Source organism: Cygnus olor, chromosome 15 (genome assembly GCF_009769625.2).
Source record: "Cygnus olor isolate bCygOlo1 chromosome 15, bCygOlo1.pri.v2, whole genome shotgun sequence".
Taxonomy (NCBI): domain Eukaryota; kingdom Metazoa; phylum Chordata; class Aves; order Anseriformes; family Anatidae; genus Cygnus; species Cygnus olor.
This window is the reverse complement of record NC_049183.1, coordinates 12865339-12884487: the sequence shown is the minus strand read 5'-3', so window position 1 is coordinate 12884487 and position 19149 is coordinate 12865339. Positions and strand designations below refer to the sequence as shown.

General features: G+C 40.5%; 1 protein-coding gene across 1 annotated transcript; it reads right to left on the bottom strand.

Annotated features, from left to right (window-relative positions):
* Window positions 1-1638: 1638 nt before the first annotated feature.
* Window positions 1639-18989, bottom strand: EIF3B (eukaryotic translation initiation factor 3 subunit B). Its single transcript, XM_040574713.1, has 19 exons — window positions 18409-18989; window positions 15132-15324; window positions 13636-13755; window positions 13486-13543; window positions 12812-12940; window positions 11611-11768; window positions 10632-10763; window positions 10471-10537; window positions 9868-9914; window positions 8897-9107; window positions 8247-8319; window positions 7613-7735; window positions 7021-7099; window positions 5853-5991; window positions 5087-5212; window positions 4473-4550; window positions 3895-4003; window positions 3291-3409; window positions 1639-2186 (listed from the first exon to the last, which is right to left on the bottom strand). Exons 1-18 carry the CDS (start codon window positions 18929-18931, stop codon window positions 3306-3308), a joined length of 2469 nt encoding a protein of 822 aa, XP_040430647.1. The 5' UTR covers window positions 18932-18989; the 3' UTR covers window positions 1639-2186; window positions 3291-3305.
* Between the last annotated feature and the right edge of the window lie 160 nt (window positions 18990-19149).

Sequence of the window (19149 nt, the reverse complement as noted above, 5' to 3'; positions counted from 1 at the left end):
AAAGGCAGCAGCATGGAGTGCTTGAAGCTATATCCCAGTATGGATTCAATCCAACAGTATCCTTCCTCCCTACTACTGCTCCTGCTGTTACGGAGAGATGTGCTGAACAAACCAGCTTTCCAAATATATACCCATAAAGCAATTTCATAAGTAGTCAGTTTGTGATAAATATCTGAAGTAAGAAACACTACAGAGAAGACACAGAAATTGAACAATGTCAGAAATACCAGTATTACAGATAAGAGGCCTTAATTACTGGTCAGGACATCTTGTCAACTTCCAGAGCTCCTACACGAGCATCAAGCTTGATTTTATTGTAATTATTTGCTCACTGATGATCCACAGTTCACAGAAGCACATTAGAAGACGACTTAATTCATTTAACATTGGCATTTTATTCCCTTACTTTGAAAACAGCCATGAATAAAATACAGTAGCTTATTAAAACTCCATTGCATGGAGAAAAAAAACACCTTTCCGTTCATAACTTAGAAAATGGTTAAGACAGCTCTTCACAACTCAAGGGCAATTAAGATTGTTAGTGCTACAGAAGTTCAAGCCATTACCGAAAAAATGGGTAAGAGAGAACTTCTGCATTGTTTTGGCAGAAAGCAAATATTTGTTCCAGTCCAGTTGAGGGATGAGCTTGGTAAGCACTGCAGACCTAACTTTTATCATCATAATGTACATATTGATTATGAAAGAACAAATGCAGAAACTGGAAACTAATACAGACTTTGGTGAAAAACATCTGCTGCTTTAAAAGTGACCTATTGAAACTTTAAATTAATACCATCATTATAGAACAATAATTTTCAAGAGCCTTCCTGTGAAGGGAACATGGGAGTGAACTGAAGGACTTGAGCATTTGCTATCACAGTAAGTTCACCTAAGGTGAAAGGAAAGAGAGTGGGAAAAATGCTAATGTCCCTTGGTTGCTGCCAGCTGAGTGGGGGTACCCTTTGCCAGAATACTCCCTGCCTTCCACTTTGGATCCATCATAGAAACTGCTATGTAAGCAAGCACAGGTTTTATTAAAAGTACATCAAGAGGGCTTATATTAGCAATTACTGGCCACTCCTGGAAAGGAGACAAGTGAATACCCCCATTTCACCTCTGCCCCTCAAAGGGAAAGCAGCAGGCCAGCAATCTGCCAATATACAGAAAAGAATTTCTACATATAGATATGAATATAGAGAAGTTGCACCACCAGCTTTAAGTACACTTTTCCCCTCTAAAGAAAGAGGTCTTTAGAAATGAAGTTACATATGTAACAGTGAGAATAAGGCAAATATATACAGACCTTCTCAGAAGGTTTGCAGTGGTCACTAGTAAGACAGTCTAACCCAAAGCTCGTTTGAGCTTGCAAATGGCTTAAGAAATGCACTTAATTTCTAGTTGCTTCACTACAGTTAACAGGTTAATCTGTCCAATTAATGAGTTGTACCATCATCATAAAAACAAAGAAAAAACATAACTTCAGCAATATACAAGAATAGGAAAGCCACGAGAAACTTTGGGGGGAAAAAAATTCAAAGAAACTATAAAGTGAACAGGGCAAACATTTCCATTAATCTGGGTATGCTTGATCATTCAGGGAAAGATTCCCTACAAACAACGCAGAGCCAGCCTGGTTTTAGTATCAGTCTGCTTTTATTTCCATATTCAGCTCTTTAAGGGAGACATCCTTTCACAATCTGAAAGGAGGAGGATATAGCCCGCTGTAGTGCTGCTTCAGCACACTAAAACACATCATACGAAAAATGGTTCTGTTGACTTTTCCCCAAACAAAGTGAACACCTGTCCATGCACTTGGGACATAAAAAGAGTCCTGGAACAGAAACATCATGTGCGTGGGTTTGTGTAAGAGATGTGAACTGATGAATTTCACTTTACTGGCAGTCGTCAAAAACTGCCAGTTGGCAAGTACTGCACAGGAGTCAGGAAGTAAATACTGGTAAGTAGTGGATTTAAAAAGAAAATTGAACCCTTAAAAAGAATTTAAAAGCAGCGCCTTTTCAGTATCTCACTGCAGCAGGCAGCAAGACTTAAAGGCACTACAATGTGTCAGAATGGAGAAAATCTGATGCATCCACCCTTCCAGAGTGCAAGAATATGGATTAAAAATTCCAAGGTAGGCTTTCTGAAAACGAACAAACTTCTTTTTAGCACAAGATATGGCGGTGCTGCAGAAAAGAAAAAAAGAGATGAGTCAGTTACTGTGCCTTATACAAACAGCTCGACCTTAACCACAGATGCTATCTCATAAAAGGCTACAAAAGCATGTGTTTCACCCGTTCTTAAACAGTTTAAGTCTAGAAACTACGTAGCTTCTCTCCCTTCCATAAAAGATCTCCCACGTACAGGGCACAAACTACAAACTAGATCTAAATACATGTGAAAATATCAAGGCTATTAGTTTTTCTATAGGTACAAGAGGTGTACTGCTATTTTATTTTGGCTCCTTAGATACCAGGAAACTACTACAGAACTGTACAGTGACAGCTGCTAAAGGCATTTTTCCAGTCTCCACTTCCTTACATGAAGTCCTAAACATGACAGAGCAGGAATGCAATCCAGCTTTTAAGTCCTACATGAGTGCCTTCACACACTATTCCCTCCTGAACATAAATTTCAAGCTCTTCAAACAACCTCCTACATCAGCTGCTGAAACTACCCTGTTTTCAACACACAACTATATCATATGAATTCACAAAGCAGAACTGGGGCAAGCACTGGATTAAATAAAGATTTCAGCAACAAGCAGTGACAGTGAGAAAGTGCTGCTACTCAAATTCTAACCAACATTTCTAGAAAGTGACAGCAGATTTCAAGTGGATATTTAAACATCTGCTCAAAGTTATATCAGCCTACAGTCAACTTGCTTTATCTTTAGCATAGTATTTAAAGCCCTGACCAGTATTAACTACCGTAACAATCTTACGGAAAGCAAAATTTCCATCTAATACTAACTTCAACTTCTCCTACTGACAACTTTATGATCTTGCAATGAGTTGTGTTTAAAAGTTGACCCTAGCTCTGTCACAGCTTTGATCACTCTGGAAAGATAGGGCATAGATGATATTCTGCTCAGTACAGCTTGTAAATCTCAGTCTGTGATCACTTAAGAATGCTTTTGTTTGCTCTAGCCACAGAAAAAACAAACGAACTCAAAGAACAGCACACACACCCACGCAACAAGCAGACTTAACCTTCTGAAACAAATTACTGAATCTATAGTGGCAGCTAATAGAAAAAGTTCCCCTCTACTGAGGGGTAAGCTATCTTACCACAGTTTTATTAGATTACTCTGGTTCTGCAAGGGTAATAATTTCTTCATTGATAAAAAATTCAACAGTCTCCTCTTCCCAGTCATCAACATTGCTGTCCAGCTCATCTGTGTCTACCCCTGGAACGGAGAAAGTGTTAACACTATCTCAAACAAGGCAACAAAGGAAAGATTTGATGCTCTTGCTAGGAATAGTCCTTAAAACAGCACTGAAATAAGAACTATGTCGCTTTAAATCATAACAAGGACATGCTAATATAATTAAGTGACAAACAAGGCATTGTCTCTCACTACAAAGCCTGAGGATTTCTTTTGATTACACACAACACCTGAATCTCTTCACAGGCTTATGCTAAGATCAAGCCAATGCTTGCCTTGAAGCAGAAAGAATCTAAGTAAAACACAGACAGCACTATTTGAGTTTTGTCCTGTGCAAAATCAAAATCCATTGTGATTCAGGAGAAAAAGGAGAAAACCTTCAGAGAACGGGATAATAAGCTTTAGCAGGAAATAAAGAGAGATAATGTAAATAAGTTATCGCAACAGTCGTTACTTGGCAAGAAGTGGTAGTTATCACGTTTTTACAAGTACTGTGTGTTGCTTACCTCCTCGAAGCTCTAAACGCTCATTCCTCTGCTCCATGTACAGCTCTTGTGCCATCTTGCGGTACTTTCTGAATTCTTCCATCATTGTACGTCTCCTTTCCACCAGCTCCTACAGAGGCAAGAAGAGGTTGGTAACTCCCACAATAAAACAAATCCATACAGAATGCATTTGTTAGCGAGGCAAACTTTTTTTTTGCCCCTCATTAACGTACCTTCCACTGACTTAAAAAAAAGCAAAAGCTTTTATGTAATTTACAAGTTGTTTTGATGATTTTTAAAAAGGTTTGTAATTTAAAGAGTGGCTAATACAGCAACTCACTAAGAACCCCCAAATTCTACCACCTTTGCTTAATGAGGTGGTATCACCAGTGACTCTCCAGATTCATTACCATTTATCCTGAGTTTAGTGGCATCTGTCTGAACTACCTATGGGAACTGAGTCTAAACATCTGGATTAACATGAACACAGACGTTTGTTATAAAAGGTAAAAATCTAACTTACATATGAACATTACAACCTAACAACATGCAGGTTACAAGAGCTTCATCTACAGTATTATATTCCAAAATTGTCTTGCCTTTGAAGCTTTGGACTGGCTCAGGCGATCCTTCTGCTCGAATATCTTTGAGTATTTCTTCAGGTCCTTTTTAATTTGCTGTAAAACAGAATATTATTTCAACTAGGACATCAGACTAGCAAGCAATCATCATATTCTGCAAGAATTCCTTTGGTAGGCCTAAACAGGTTTCGCATTTTTGGAAAATCTCTTTTCTTGGCAATTCCCCTTCACTATAATTCTATTTGTTCCTCCTGGCTTACAGAACATGAACATAAATAACATATGAACTGGCTTACAGAACATGAACATAAAGAACACTTCCATAAATATTCAATTATGGAAGTCTGGACAGCTGAATTCAGGTTTGTTATTCTTTATACCCTCTCACTGTACCCTAAATTTAAGTACAACTGGCCATTATTTCTATTCCAAATTTAAAGAATAGCTAACATTTACAGTTGTTCCCAGAAATGAGGTCCCCTACAGCAATATTTTTTTTCCACAAGTTCAGGAAGAAAAGCAATTCCATAACTCTGTAACAGTTCAAACCTCATCCTTGAGAGCAGGAAAGTAAACCTAACATGCATATACACCGAAACAATGTCAACAGGCATGTCAGTGGAATACACTACCTTTATCTGATCCTCACTGAGCAAGGTAGTCGGTCGTGGTCTCCACAGAAGCTGACAGAACCTGTCTTTATTGTTTTTCTGAAGTAGGCGGCCTTGGAAGGTCCATAACCAATATGCATTATCCACCTGGAAGAGTAGTGCAATGCCTCAGTCAAGATAAGCTCTAACTTTACATTCTGGTCCTCACTCTTAATTTTTTTCTTTGTTTTTAACAAAATTAGCATCATTAGTCAACAGAAGTGAGATGCTCTTTTTGTTCATCTTTCCTGCAGAAATTAAATTCTACAGCAAAAAATAGTTCATTTGTTTCACTGAAGCTTTGCATAAAGTTATCTTCTGGATGATCACGGCAGTTTAAGACTAAGCAAGCCCTTCTATCGTATTCTAAAAATCTCTGATTCTATAGGAAAGGATTACAGTACAGTGGCCGGAACCACATGAAAGTAACAAGAGACAATGATTCTGTGTGGACCACACAGAAATTAAGTTCCCACACAGAGGATCAAGTTCCAAACAGATAAAGACAATGAGCATTCAGAAAAAGGAAACTTGTTTTAGACTTGTAAACTGCCCTTCCAGGACTTATTTTTGGAAAACCAGCGAAGCCAATGGCCCAAATAAATACTGATGTTTAGAAACACACATATAAAACTGTGGTGCCAGGCACAAGTCGTATGACCAGTGACAGGTATCCATTTTTTCTTCCTAACCAATAGCCCTTGTCAATACCTCTGGAATAGGATGGAAAAGAAGAATGAATGAGTACCTTGTGGCTCCACCAAGACACAGAAGTCACGATGTATCTGCCTGTAGGATCCCATTCCACGTCTGAAGCCGTATAGTGTTCAGCAATATTCATCATGGTGCAGTCAGATGTATCTACAAATGCTAAGGCACCGTTCATGCTACAAAGACAAGAGAGATTGTTTTACATGCTAGCATAGCCCATTTTTTAAAAAACAGATTTCACAAGCTACATCTTTACAGCTCCTCACTACAACGAGGAATCTTCTCAGCAAGCAACCAAGAAACAGGCTCATACCAGTAACATGTGCCTGTGGCTAGAAAATGTGATGAATAAAACCAAAAATGCACATAAGAATGAAACCATCATTTTAATGTTCAGTGACCTTTAACCCATTTTACATCTGTTCCTAAAGTCACGATGAAAACATATAGCCACATTACAGCCAAAGTTTAACAATCATATGCTTTAAGGAGTGAATACCAAAATGCTTAGACATTTAAGGAGTGGAGTCCAAAACTAAAAATGGATTTCTAAGATGAACATCACTGCTTACTTGAAAGCATGTAAAGCCAAATACTATTCAGCTGGCTAAAATAAGTTTTACTTGCTCAAACGTGACCTTTTTGATAACTTTTACAGTAGAGCTTTGTTGTAAGAGTATTGTGAAAGTATTATTGCCCACCAAAAGGCATGAGGTTTTGACAACAAATGCATTATGGGAGCCACATCAATTATTCGGTGTTTAACAAACAGCTAAGAAGTCTTTCTAAATATCCACTTTTTTGTTGAAAAGTTCATTCATCTTTTGATGTGGCGGAAATAGCAAGTAGAAGTTACAAAGGACATCATGAAACTGCATCTTGTTTTCCTTTATTTTGCAAAGACATACCAGAATTATAGCAAGGCAACTGGGAGAGAGTTTTAATTAAGTAATTGTAAGCCTTAATAAAGTCAAGTTCCTATCAGAATCCAACTGACAAATTACCACAGGTCAAAATTAACATTCTTTCACAGAGAGCCCCTTCAATACAAGTAAACACTCAGTAAGATTTTTTTCCCCCATTTAAATAACAAAAAATCGTATTAAAACATTCACATAGATAGCAAACACTTCTTGATGAGATACTCTAGTCTTTTTTCCTGCTTTAAAAGGAATGTGGTGTCCAGTAACTTGTGCAATGCTCACCTTCTGAGGCCAGCCAACACTACAAACTGCCCTTGAGGACTCCAGAATATCGTGTTTGCCTGCTGTTTGTCAAACGTTTCTGGGAGGAAACAAGTCCAGAAAAAGAAAATCTCAATCCAATGTCATCAGTTAGCTTACAAGCAGTAACTACACCCATTCCTCAGAAGACGTTTCTGAACTCTGCAAGCAAGCCCTCACAACAGTCCTTAGCTCTACACTTCTGAAGACAAAACCCAGTAGATCTAAAACATCCAAAGCTAGCAGAAAAAGAAGAGTAGATCAGAAATCCCAACACCCAACCGGGAAAAAAAAGGTTGTCAAACATTAGCCAAATAAGTCCGTGCTATTGCCTTGCACAAACTTCCCAAGACCACAAAATTATTCTGGCTTGTAAGCCTGTTACTCCCAGACCTTGGACTGATTCAATATGAAAACAGTTTAGCTGTCACAGAGGCCTAGATTTCTTGAACGCAATCTCATGCATGCATAGCACCTAATGCCACACTATCTACCACAAACAGCCACAATTTGAGTTTACTGCCCAGCAAAATGCTTAGCATCTGCATCTTTCACGGGTTTTCCAGTCACTTACTTATGAGTTCTATTTTCCCATTGTTTTTAACGTGGTAAAAGGAAACTGAAATTCGTGGAGTTTCTCCATGCAACACAGCAAACTTGCTTCCATTTGGTTCCCAAGCAAAGGCTATGATGCTTTCTGTAACAAAAAACAATGAGGGGTCAAAACTCTGTCAATTATAAAAAGCTTTCAGTTATCAAAGAACACCAGGATGCTAAGCAGAGAGAACCTATCAGTTCAACTCAGCCACAAAGACTACCTTTTAAAATAAAGGTTGATAAGGCAAATGCAGGACATTATGGGAAGTGTTTTTTACGGGAAGTGTTTTTGGTCAGACACAACAGCTCCAAAATCTGCTACAGAATGAATACATTCAGACTTAACTTTTTTTTTTCCCCAAGCATTTTAAATTCTCTTTTTTCCCCTAAACTAAGCTACAAGCATGAACAGCAATGAAAGTTTTTACTTCCCAGATCTTACATAAGCAGCTCAGCAACAGGAATAGTATAGCTATCATCAGAAGTGTAAATATCTTGTCATCAGCAAGTGTCACATGTTGATGGGAACTTTTAACAAACATGCAAGTGTCTACCAAAAAATGTCGAATAAAATAGTTAAAGATCGGAAGTGAGTAAATATTTGGAATTACCTTTCATTTCTACCACATCCACTGGAACCTGTTTCTCTCTCATTCGGAATATTTCAAAGTTGGTCACTACTCCCTGTGAAGGTCAAGATCAACTCATTCAGTACAGAAGCAGCAGAACAAACAATTTGTTTTTTAAATTGTCAGGCATAGGATGGCCTGTCAGAACTCAGGATGAGAACTGAGAGTCAACATTTCTTTCCTTAACAAGCAGATAAATACTGTATGCCTCATTACTGAACGCATTCTAAATTGTTCTGTTCTGATAAATAACAACAAAAGAATTGCATACAACAATCTGTTTCTTTCAGACTGTTAAGAAACTTAATTAAAGCAGATAAACATATAGTACATTGTGCAGCATGACCTATGAACTCAAAACCAACTTTAGCAGTGAGTAGGAAAAGATCTAAGGCATCTAGCTCTCATTTTAAAAAACAGGTCCAAAATACCACTAAATTCAAAGCCAATCCTAGAGAGCCAAACGTATATAACGTTTGCATCCACGTGATCCAAACTCAATAGTCAAAACTATTTTTATTTTTTCCATCATGTAATTTACAGTGTTCATATCGAGAAACAGTACTATAAGAAAATTAAATACCAGCATGAGGTAGAACCAAGTTTTATGAACACAATCAGAATCCACATACCTGTGTGCCTTTTGGAGTCCTGTCTACCTTCACACACAGGTAATCCCCGTTCTTCTGCCAGTGTAGTTTACAGTCTACAACATTGAACAGATTCCGCACACGGATTTCTTGTCTAGCAGGCAGCTGCATTAAGGTCACTCTTGCTGGAATGTCTTTGTCCTCAGGCACCCAGAAAGCAATTATGTTACCACCTGGAGACCATGAGAAATCTCTACAGGAAGGAAATTAAACATAGTTCCATTTTAATTTGTAGTTAGTGATACTACAAACAGAAACTATTTTCAGCACTGTATCTGAGTGTTGTAGATGCAGATAAACAACTGAAGACAGTTTACTAACTTACATATTTATCATAACCTATTTTTAACTGCCAATTTAAGTCTGCAATATGTTAAATGTTATCAAAACAGCAAAAAAAGCACTAACTAGAAGGCACGAACCCTTCACTGTGTAAAGCCAGAAGATCTAAGAAACACGATTAAACCAATTAGCAATTCCCCTCTATTAAATTACACTGGAGACAATCCTTTTGCACTTGTGTACACTTAATTTTACTTTTGCTTTCCAAAAGGTACCCCAAAAAGCCACAGGAATTAAGTGTGCAAACATGCACAAAATCAGACTAGTTCCTTGCCAACAGGCAGCATACAGTGCACTGCTTTAAGCCAGCATACAAGTTTTAAGAGACAGTCCCTAACAAGCTGCATTCCAGTTTGGTTTAGTACACAAGGATCCTAAGCTAGATCCTTGATTAAACATTGCCACAAAGGGGACTTCCAAGCACAGTAGCTGTCACTCATGTATGTCAATAAGCAGAGAGCTTTCAATTCCTTTTTTTTTGCCAGCTTGTCTAGATTGACTTCAGAACGAGACCATTTGCTCCAATCAGTGTAAAGATTCATCTCATTATAAAAAGTCTCTGATATAAAGACAAAAAGAGTAGTTTTTTTTTTACAAAGGAATATACTCACCTTATCCCATTGATTTTCAAGCTTTTTTTGTCCAACAAACCCATAGACTAAAAGAGAAAATTGACAATTTTCAAGTTAGTAACATTCTTGCATATACACACATGCCTCTATTGTCATTAGAAGAGCACATAAGCTAGGAAACTGGACAGTGTTAAGAGATCAATTCTCCCCTATTTTATATTATGAACATATGTATACCTGTATGATGATTTTTATGAGTACAGAAACCCATATTATAATGCAAACACAGAACAAACTAGATTATGCTGCAAATTATAAAGTCTTTTGGGTATTCTGGCACTCGTCTGCTACTGAGAGCTCAGAGGTATCACATAACTTTAATCATACTGACTCTTGAGCAGTATATTGAACTCTCTAGGGCTTTTAGAGCCACGGTGTGAAACTTTGTCAGGGTCAGCTAAAGTTTTTTCACCCAAGAAAGGTCAAGGGAAGAGCAAATATATTTATTCCCTTTTAAACTCTAGAAAGCATTATTACAATATATATTTTAAAACAGACACCATGGGAAATGTTGACATTGTAATGCAAAAAGCATTGTGCAAAAAACGTTAAAAAAACGCAACCAGAAAAACAAGAACTTACAGGTGTTTCATAGATACTGAGGGTATCCGAAGTCATTCGAGCGAAGAATTTACCATCATGACTCCATCTAAGCAAACAGAAAAAGAACATTAGATAGGAATTATCTACTTATTAAACAACTTCTACAACTACTTGTTCTCAAATGCTGCTTTGCAACCTACTTAAAAATAGGCCAGTGAGCTGAGTTTTCACAGTGGAATCCTCGTTTCTTTTGCCCAGTCAGAATATCCCAGATGATAATAGCCTGAGGATCATCCGGCGTGTCCATCAAAGGGCTGAAGGTCACTAAATATCTACAAAGGAAATAATCAATTTCACTACTGAAATTCCATTTAACACATCAGTACAAGCAGGCTTTCATCCAAATAATATTAAAATAAAACGTACTTGCAAACAGCTCTTTCCCTACTGGGATTCTTGGAGACGAGGAATGTTTCAAGACACAGTAATCCTTATCATCTCTTTGGCCGAAAAGCCTCTAGATTTATGTGGAAGTTCTCTCATACTGATATTACAGAGGAGAATTCAACAAATACGTTGGTAGTTACTATATAGGTTTGCCCTGAGAACAGAACTGGTTTCAAACCAAATATAAATCCACCAGCCTTTGCCAACCTGATCTTCAGGTATGCTAGACGTCTCCATTTATAGATAAATAATCGCTTCCAAATATCTTGCTTAAAAACCAGCAAAACAAGATACATCTCAGTCCTGAAATCATTGTAGCCTTTTCTAAAGAGCTCTTTAATGTGAAAGTTTTAAAAAATAATTTGAGTACTATAGACTTGGAAGATGCTACTCAACTAAATTTTTTTTCAAAGAAATAGAAATCTAATACTCCAGACATCCTATCCAACTAAAGAAAGACAATGCCATTCTCTCAAATAATGAAGACTTTAAGGATACTTTATCAGCTTGGTTTTATAGAACAATTATTACAGATTATGTTAAGCATTTTTCCTGAAGTCAAAGCGAAGTCAGGTAGAGTTTCACTCATTCTAAAATGTATGAAAAGCAGCACTTTCAAAGGTGGAAGAGAACCGAAGACGGCAGTCCAGTAAGATCTGAAAGCACGGCAGCCAGAATGCATGCACTTCATGCTTTTGTTCCCTTACCCCAAACCAACATCATACACCATACCTTTCACAGGGTGAGAAGTCAATAAGCTGTACTCCCTGGTGACTAAACCTTTGAATCTGCTTGAACTTCTCTCCACCCCAAAGTGCGATGCCCCTCTGGTGGAAGGTAGCCAGGTAGGTACCCTTTGGGGACCAACGTACATAGGTTTCTGTCCAGCGCTGCAATTAAAAAGAAGTTAAAATTAAAATGTATACAGAAAGATTTAGCTTCATTCAGAATTACTGAAGGGGGAAGACAATGTGTGGCTTGTAGCATCACACTTCACAAATCCACTTATTCAGTGAAGATCTCAGAATCAGCCATATGTTAAATTAATTGTGGATTTAAATTCCATGCACATAATGCACAGCACTTATTCTTCAGGTTGAAAACTGTCGTTTGAGACCGTTTGATCTTACTGATCACCAAAAACATTTTGCAGTGACAACCGTTGCAGGGTATCTGACAATTGAATCATCCCAACAGGCTTGGCGGTCTTTGTTGGATTTCAGCTCTGGCAAGAACATGACCTTCTCAGAAGTAAGAGTAAGCAGTCTGAACTTCGTAACAACACTACAGCTCTTAACCCTCAGCTAAGTTAGAGAGGTATGAGCCATATAGATCACAGCCAGTAACCATGGTGATAAGCAAAGCTGCCTCCATCCTAGAACCACCTTTGTTTCTATTGTAGCACATAATGGTTATAAAGAAAATGCTTCTGGGTACCTGCAGTTTCCTTAGCAAGTGAACTGGCTACAGCACACAGGCACGCTAACTCTCCCTTTTATATAGCGTTACCAAACCAGCTATTCCTCTCCAGTACCTCTGCAGTCAGCAGAAAGGCAAAAAGTGATGAGCAGCTGCATGCTTAAGTGCATATTCAGCACCAATGAATAGTATTCCTCAAACTGACTTTGCATACGCAGGTCTTTCTGAATCACTTATAATATACAGATGGTGGAACTAACAGGCATCATGGAGAGGTAAAGAAAAGGAAAAACAGACACGCTAATTCCACATTTGTTTCACCTAAGCAGCTAAGTCTAATTTTAAAGGGTGTAATTTCACTGCTCCTCTTCCAAAGGAAGAAAAAGTATTTCAACGATTGGGGGGGGGGGGGGGGGGGGGGGGAAGACATTTTTAAAACCAAGAAAACTGTAACGTTATAAATGAATGAGACTGACAGTGTATCGGCAATGTACAGCACTTCCAGGACACTCACTGCTCTGTCCTCAATTTGAACAGGTTCCTTGATATCATTCCAAAAAATGGAGGTCCGGTCTCCTGACTCAAAGATCACGCTATACTGATCCCTACAGTCAGGATCTTCCAGCCAATAGCGCAGATTCCCCTAAAGAAAAACAAGAGGTCATTAGTGAGTCAAAGGCTAGGAAGCCTAGTTCTCCAAATTACTATCTACCTGGCAGGTAGAAGTCTGTCTTCAGAGAGCATGCAACTTCAGAGTCTTACCATTGCAAAAAAAAATTTTGAAGTCAAATTAAATAATCCAGACTAGTGGTTACTTGAGACTAAGAGAACAGATCATAAAAAGGTGGACCTTTAAGGCAGTTTGATGATGTTTAACACTTCTGGCCCAAATCATTTTAAACTTTCACTTTCTCCACAGGACATTTTACAAATCCAGTGGTAAGAAACACAGAGGTTGGCCTCAAACACTTAAAAAAAGATGCTTTCAAAATTCTATTTTTAAATTACTTGTGTGAAGTCATTATTTACCCCCAGTTCCTATGTGAAACTACTTAACACAACCTTTAAGTTCTTCCTGTCACTTTACAACAGTGAGAACAAAGGAGTACGTGATCACTACTGCTACTTTCATAACATCATTAACATATGTTGTTAATATTCACTTCTCAAAGAAACCCACAACCTTACCAAATCTTTAAAAGGCTGTTTCTCAGGGATTTCCCACTCATCACTGATTGTCATGTACCTGAAAGAGCAATTCAATTGGTTACACTTAGTGCAGATACTCTCTTGATTAGAATCCCAAAAACTGTACAGACACATGATAGCTGCACTCACTTATCAAAGTCCGTGAAAAGGTTCACTCTGAAAGTGTGCTGCTTATCCAGCTTGTATCCATCTGCATTCTTCACGGCATCCACTGCATGAGACGGAGACATGTACTCCAGGAAGATGTACCTACGATGCAGGAATACAAAAGTATGTTCATTGGTGACTATGTAAAAGAATCATATCACAAAAAAATTCCACACGGTACAGATGAACTAGGAATTCAGTATCCAACATCTACAAAGTAGCTTCTCGTCTTGTCCCTAATCAATTACTGTAAAAATTTCCACTTTGACTACAGGCATACTTTATCAACATGGACCAGATCTGAATTAGCTGATATCCTTTCTGTAAGAGGGCTACAGTAGGTGAAAAATGTGAGTTCACAAAACTGTAATGAAAGCTAGTAAAAAGAGGCAAGTATGCAGCTCTTCCCAGTTGAATGATAGACCTTCTTCAGAAATCGCAAGCCTTGCTGTAGCTGCTCGTTTAGACCTTCAAAGCACAGCTCTTATTCTTCATTTACTTTCAACATAATTCAGCTTCCTCCTTGCCACTAACACAACCTAATTTATAACCCAGCAGACTCAGGAAGTCTTTTAGTATCTTGAAGTAACCCGAAAGTATCTTGAAGACTACCAGACATGGCCTCTGATATTTTCCCCTAAGTATTAGATATGCATTTTTCAAAACAAGCACTAGCAGCAGCACTAAAAGGTGAAGAACACATGAACACAGAGATAGGATGATTTTTCTCCTCGTGTTGACCTAACAGAAATAAGGATCTCTCACCCCAGAAATCCCCCTTTTTAATGGATACCTCTCCAACTCCGGAAGATATGCTACTCCAACCTCAGTAACAAGACTTAGCAAAACCTAAGTATCAGATGGATTTTAGGGACAGACACCAGACAAAAACTTTCCCGTGCCCTCTCCCTCTGGGCAAGATCATTTCTGGTTAGCTTTCTTCTCGATTTCAGGTGCTGCAATTAACCTGGAACAGTGATCAGAAGTTGGCAAAACGGCCCTGGGGAGGGCTGCTGCAACTTACGGAAGCTGAAGTCACTAATGTTAGCATAAGCACTGGCAGAGACAGAATATGGTATCGACAGTCCATTTTGCAATAAACAGTACATCCACTGCTGCCAAGTTTTAACTAAAATGGACTTTTAATCTATTTATTAACCACGGCAGGAAATTAACCAAAAAACTCATTTAGTACCGCACAGAAATTTGACTTCCAAACCCAGCTAAACTTTGTGTCCATAATTAACCTCCCCAGGCTGTAACTTAAGGAGTTACTAAGCTCCTCCGTTCCCTCAGGAACTTCTGCTTGTCGCTGAGACTAGATGTCAAGATTGTACAGGCTAAGGTAGAAAACAACGATGCCCATGGTAAGAGGCCACCATAAAAATTCACCATAAAGTACTGACATTAATAATCAAAGGTAAATCGGTCAGAGCAGCGCATCAAACCTATTTCCAGCAGGTGTGATCGTGACTTACCCCTTTGTCTTGCCATCTGCTTCTGGGTAAAATTCATTGATAATTTTACCAAACTTGGAAAATATTTTGTGGATGACATTCTTCAGTTTTTCAAGTCGGTCTGGTCCAACCTGGGGAACGTTATCCACGACTATTACTGAGTCAATTCCGTCTGCTTCCTGTGGCTGGTCTTTCAGTACATCACCAAGTAGTTCTGCACACAAAAAGCATACAAGAATTTGAGGCTCCAGTCTACACCATGAAAGAGGAAGACTGAAGGATGAAAAGAACAGTGACACTAAGAGTAAGACTTCAAATTCAGGAGAATGGTTCAACAATCATTTAAGAAACCTGGTGGTGAATGAAGCCTTTATCAGAGAAACAACTGAAGTGAATACAGACCACTTCAACAGTACCTCCTTGTCAAGAGACACGATTCCTCAGTTTCTTAACAAATTTCAAGGAATTTACTCTTGAAGCCTTTTTTTAAAGGAACACCTTACCTAGAGGACACCAACAGGCATACTAGTAGCTTGTTTCAAGAGTTGGAACTGACTCACAAAGTCCTCAACACCACTGACAGAGCAGACAACCCTCAGATTTACTACCCAAACTCTGACAAGTAGACTTACCCAAATCATAACCTGATGACTTCGATAAATTTAACACGCACCTCCCTTCCACATTACAAGAGCTTTAGCATAATTCAAAATGATCTTCCACCCTGGAAGCTCTGCATGCCTTAGCATCACTATAATTATGGCTGAGAACTCAAGCTCCATCAAAACCTTTAATTAAGCATGAAAATGAAGGTGTTCTAAGTCAAGTCACATTAAGCACGCAACAAGTGAATGCGAGCACACACCTTTTCATACCCTGGATATTCTACAGCTACACTAACCCCCCTTTCCTACCATCCCATAACGGTACTTGCTGGTGGGGTAGTCTGTTCGGTCCTTGCATCGTCTGCTCTAAACCCACGCACACACTTCCCCACTTCCACTGGTACAAGAGAAGCAGAAGTTTTATGAATGAAGTCAGTTTTAGGTTGTGAAAGAGTCAGCTATCTGAACAAGTTGCAAAACAAGCCTAATGTATGAAACTTTTTATCCATGTTGAAAAAGGTTCACAGAAGTCTCTAACAACTAACCAAGAATGGCTGAAGATGCATTTACACTTCAGAACAAGGCGAGCAGTCAGTGAAGAGCGCACAAGGCAAAGATTCCGGGTTACGGACCCAGAAAAAAAAGGAGCACAGATAAGTGTTGCAAATAAAGTAAGACGTGGTATATACTTGGAAGTTCAGACATTCTTTCAGGACTTTGCCAATCTCTGGGTAGCTAACGATACATGGAGTTGCGGATAGGTACTCGCTTGCCTAAGATTTCTGAGACATGCAGTGAAACATCAGCAGTGCTTACAAAAACTAAGGATTGAAAGAAGGAATTTTGAAAACTATTACAGCAAAATAACATGCACGTTTCTTATTCTAGAGTCCCATATCTTAGATTTTCCCTGCATATAAAACGGAAGCGCATCCCACAAGGAACAGCAAGGATACTTCCACAGAAGCCTACAAGAAAAAAGTAAAGAAGAAAAATTTTTAGGCACTAATAGTCATTTCTTCATAACCATGTCTCACAAAAGACTTCGTGGGCTGTAGCCAAAGCAAGGAATACATAGTTAGATTCATGTGCTAGTAGGTAATACCCTATATTGAATCAGAACTGTAATAGACTAAAGACCAATAACTGCATTGTACAACTCCTCTACCTTAAATTCAAAATCATGAACAAAGGGATCTTTCAAAGGGTAAGAAGCTGGTTTGGCCAGCTCTTTTTCCACCCACCAGGAGAGGGGTGTGGTGGGGACACAGCTATCTTCAGCTAGCAGAATGTTAAGGACCACACAGCCATTTTCTGAACTAAAACTTCTCCATTGCACCTGGGTGATTATCTGACACATTCTCTTGAATGTGAGCCAGCTGTTCCGCTATGCCAACACCATTCTGGAAATAAAAGAAGTTAAAATAACATCTGAGATGGTCTAATCCTAAAGCTGATTCACTTCTAAGTTGTTCTTGAAGAGGTAATGTTATCATAAGCATTGAGATAACCTTGGCTCAGTGACACTGATGGCCTGACACTGCTTCTCCTGTGCAGCTCTCAAAGTAAGGCAAAAGGAATAAGGAACCTCAAGAAGTAGCACACAGATGGAAAACCAGACCAGCAAGAGTGACTAAACCTAAACACTGTAATTCAGCCACTAACACTGTATTATTCACACAGCTGAAGAGTTAACTAGATTAATCCTAAATAGTAAAATAGGAGCGGACAGGAAATATGCCTCCGTTCTGGATACACTGAAATGAACATCATAAACTCAGATGTAGACAAAGCAAATAGAGCAAACACTTTGCTAGACAAAAAGAACCCAACTGTGTATTTGCAGACAATTTTGCCAAAGTCTCTTTGAGATACAAAAGCATGTCTTCAAAGAGCTGTACGGACGATTAAAAATAACATATGTTCTTAATCTAAGATACTTTTCTACTTATTTATCAAGCTAAACGTAGTCCTGGAACACTAGAAAGCACAATTATCACTGGTATTCCACTGCCAATTGAAAGAGCCAACTGACTTAGAACTATCACATGCTTTAAGAAACATTTTCCCAGTTCTGACACACGTAACTATTACCAGACCCTATGAGAGCACTTCTGTCAGAGTAAGCACTGGCAAAACAGACTGAAGAACTGACATGGCTCATCGAGAAGAATTTACCTGAAAGAGAAAAATGCTAAAATAGTTTTAATTCCCTTACACTAGGAGTAGCTATTTACATAATTAACTGTGTAGTTACACAAAGTTTAGCCATTTCAAAGAGCCAACATCCAACCCTATTAAAAGGCCCTGCGATTGACCTTTCTACTACTACTATGTTTTCCACGTTTTGTGGCCACAGAGCACCTAGGCCAGCTCTTCATGAGCAGTAAGTCACCCCAAGCCCCCACTACTTATCTACAGACTTTATTCAGGATGCGTGGAAAAGCACAAACCGACTGAACCAGGCTCGTAAGCAGCCGCCGTCACAGCAGCTGACTTTAACTAACGGAGGCACACAGACAGCACTCTCCTCGTTGCCTCCACCTCGCGAGGAGCTCCCACGAACCGAAGCTCAGCAGGAAATTAACGACCCGCGCTAATTAACCGCTTCCAGCACGAAGGCGCCGGGAGCTGCCAGCCCGGGCCCAAGGCCCAGGCCCAGCTGCGGCCTCCCGGCCTCCCCCGGCCCGCACCTTCGTCGCTGATGTCGTCCACGAAGTCCTCGGGGTCGCTGAAGGAGAGCTCGTCCTCGGGCTCGGCGGGGGCGGCGGGCGCGGCCTCCCCGGCCTTGTCCTCCTGCGGCGCGCCGGGCTCGGCCGGCGGCTCGGCCTCGGCGGGAGGCTCGGGCTTGGCCTCGGCCTCCCCCCCCTCCTCCTCCTCCTCCTGCTGCTGCTGCTCCTTCTCCTTCCCCTCCTCCGCCGGCTGGGCCTCGGGCTCGGCCTCAGGCTCGGGCTCGGGCTCCTCCCTCTCAGGGCTCTGGCGGCCGGACCCCGGCTGAGGCTCGGCCTCGGGGGGCTGAGGCGCGGCCTCCTCAGCGGCGGCGGCCGCCTGTTGGGCCTCGGCAGGCCCCGTCGGCGCCTCGGGCTCGCCTCCCTCCTCCTCCCCTTCCTCCTTCTCGTCCTGAGGCGGCGGCTCGGCGGGCGGCGGCCCGTCGGGCTGCTCCTCGGCCGGCCCCTGGGCGCGGGGCGGCGCGGGGCTGGGCGCCGGGGCCTGCATGGGGCGCTCCCGGCTCCGCCGCCACGGCAAAGGGAGCGCGGGAGGGGCCGCCAGGGCCATGTGCGCCAGGCCCCGGCGCCTACCACCTGCCGCCGGGGGCGGGGGGGGAGGGAAAGGGGGTGTTTGGCCCGCCGTAGGTTCCGTACGCCGACGGTTTCGGCCCGATCCGAATTCTGAGGAGGCTGGTGAGTGTTTGGCTGCCCGCTCGTTGTTCGGCT

What these genes read in the sequence shown, in the direction of transcription:
- EIF3B (XM_040574713.1), bottom strand. Translation starts at nt 18,931, where the DNA reads ATGCAGGCCCCGGCGCCCAGCCCCGCGCCGCCCCGCGCCCAGGGGCCG. An exon ending in GGACTCCAAAAGGCACACAG is followed by an intron (nt 8,320 to 8,896) that starts GTATGTGGATTC and finishes TGACCTTCACAG; the next exon opens with GGAGTAGTGACCAACTTTGA. An exon ending in GTGTTGGCTGGCCTCAGAAG is followed by an intron (nt 5,992 to 7,020) that starts GTGAGCATTGCA and finishes TTGTCTTTGTAG; the next exon opens with CATGAACGGTGCCTTAGCAT.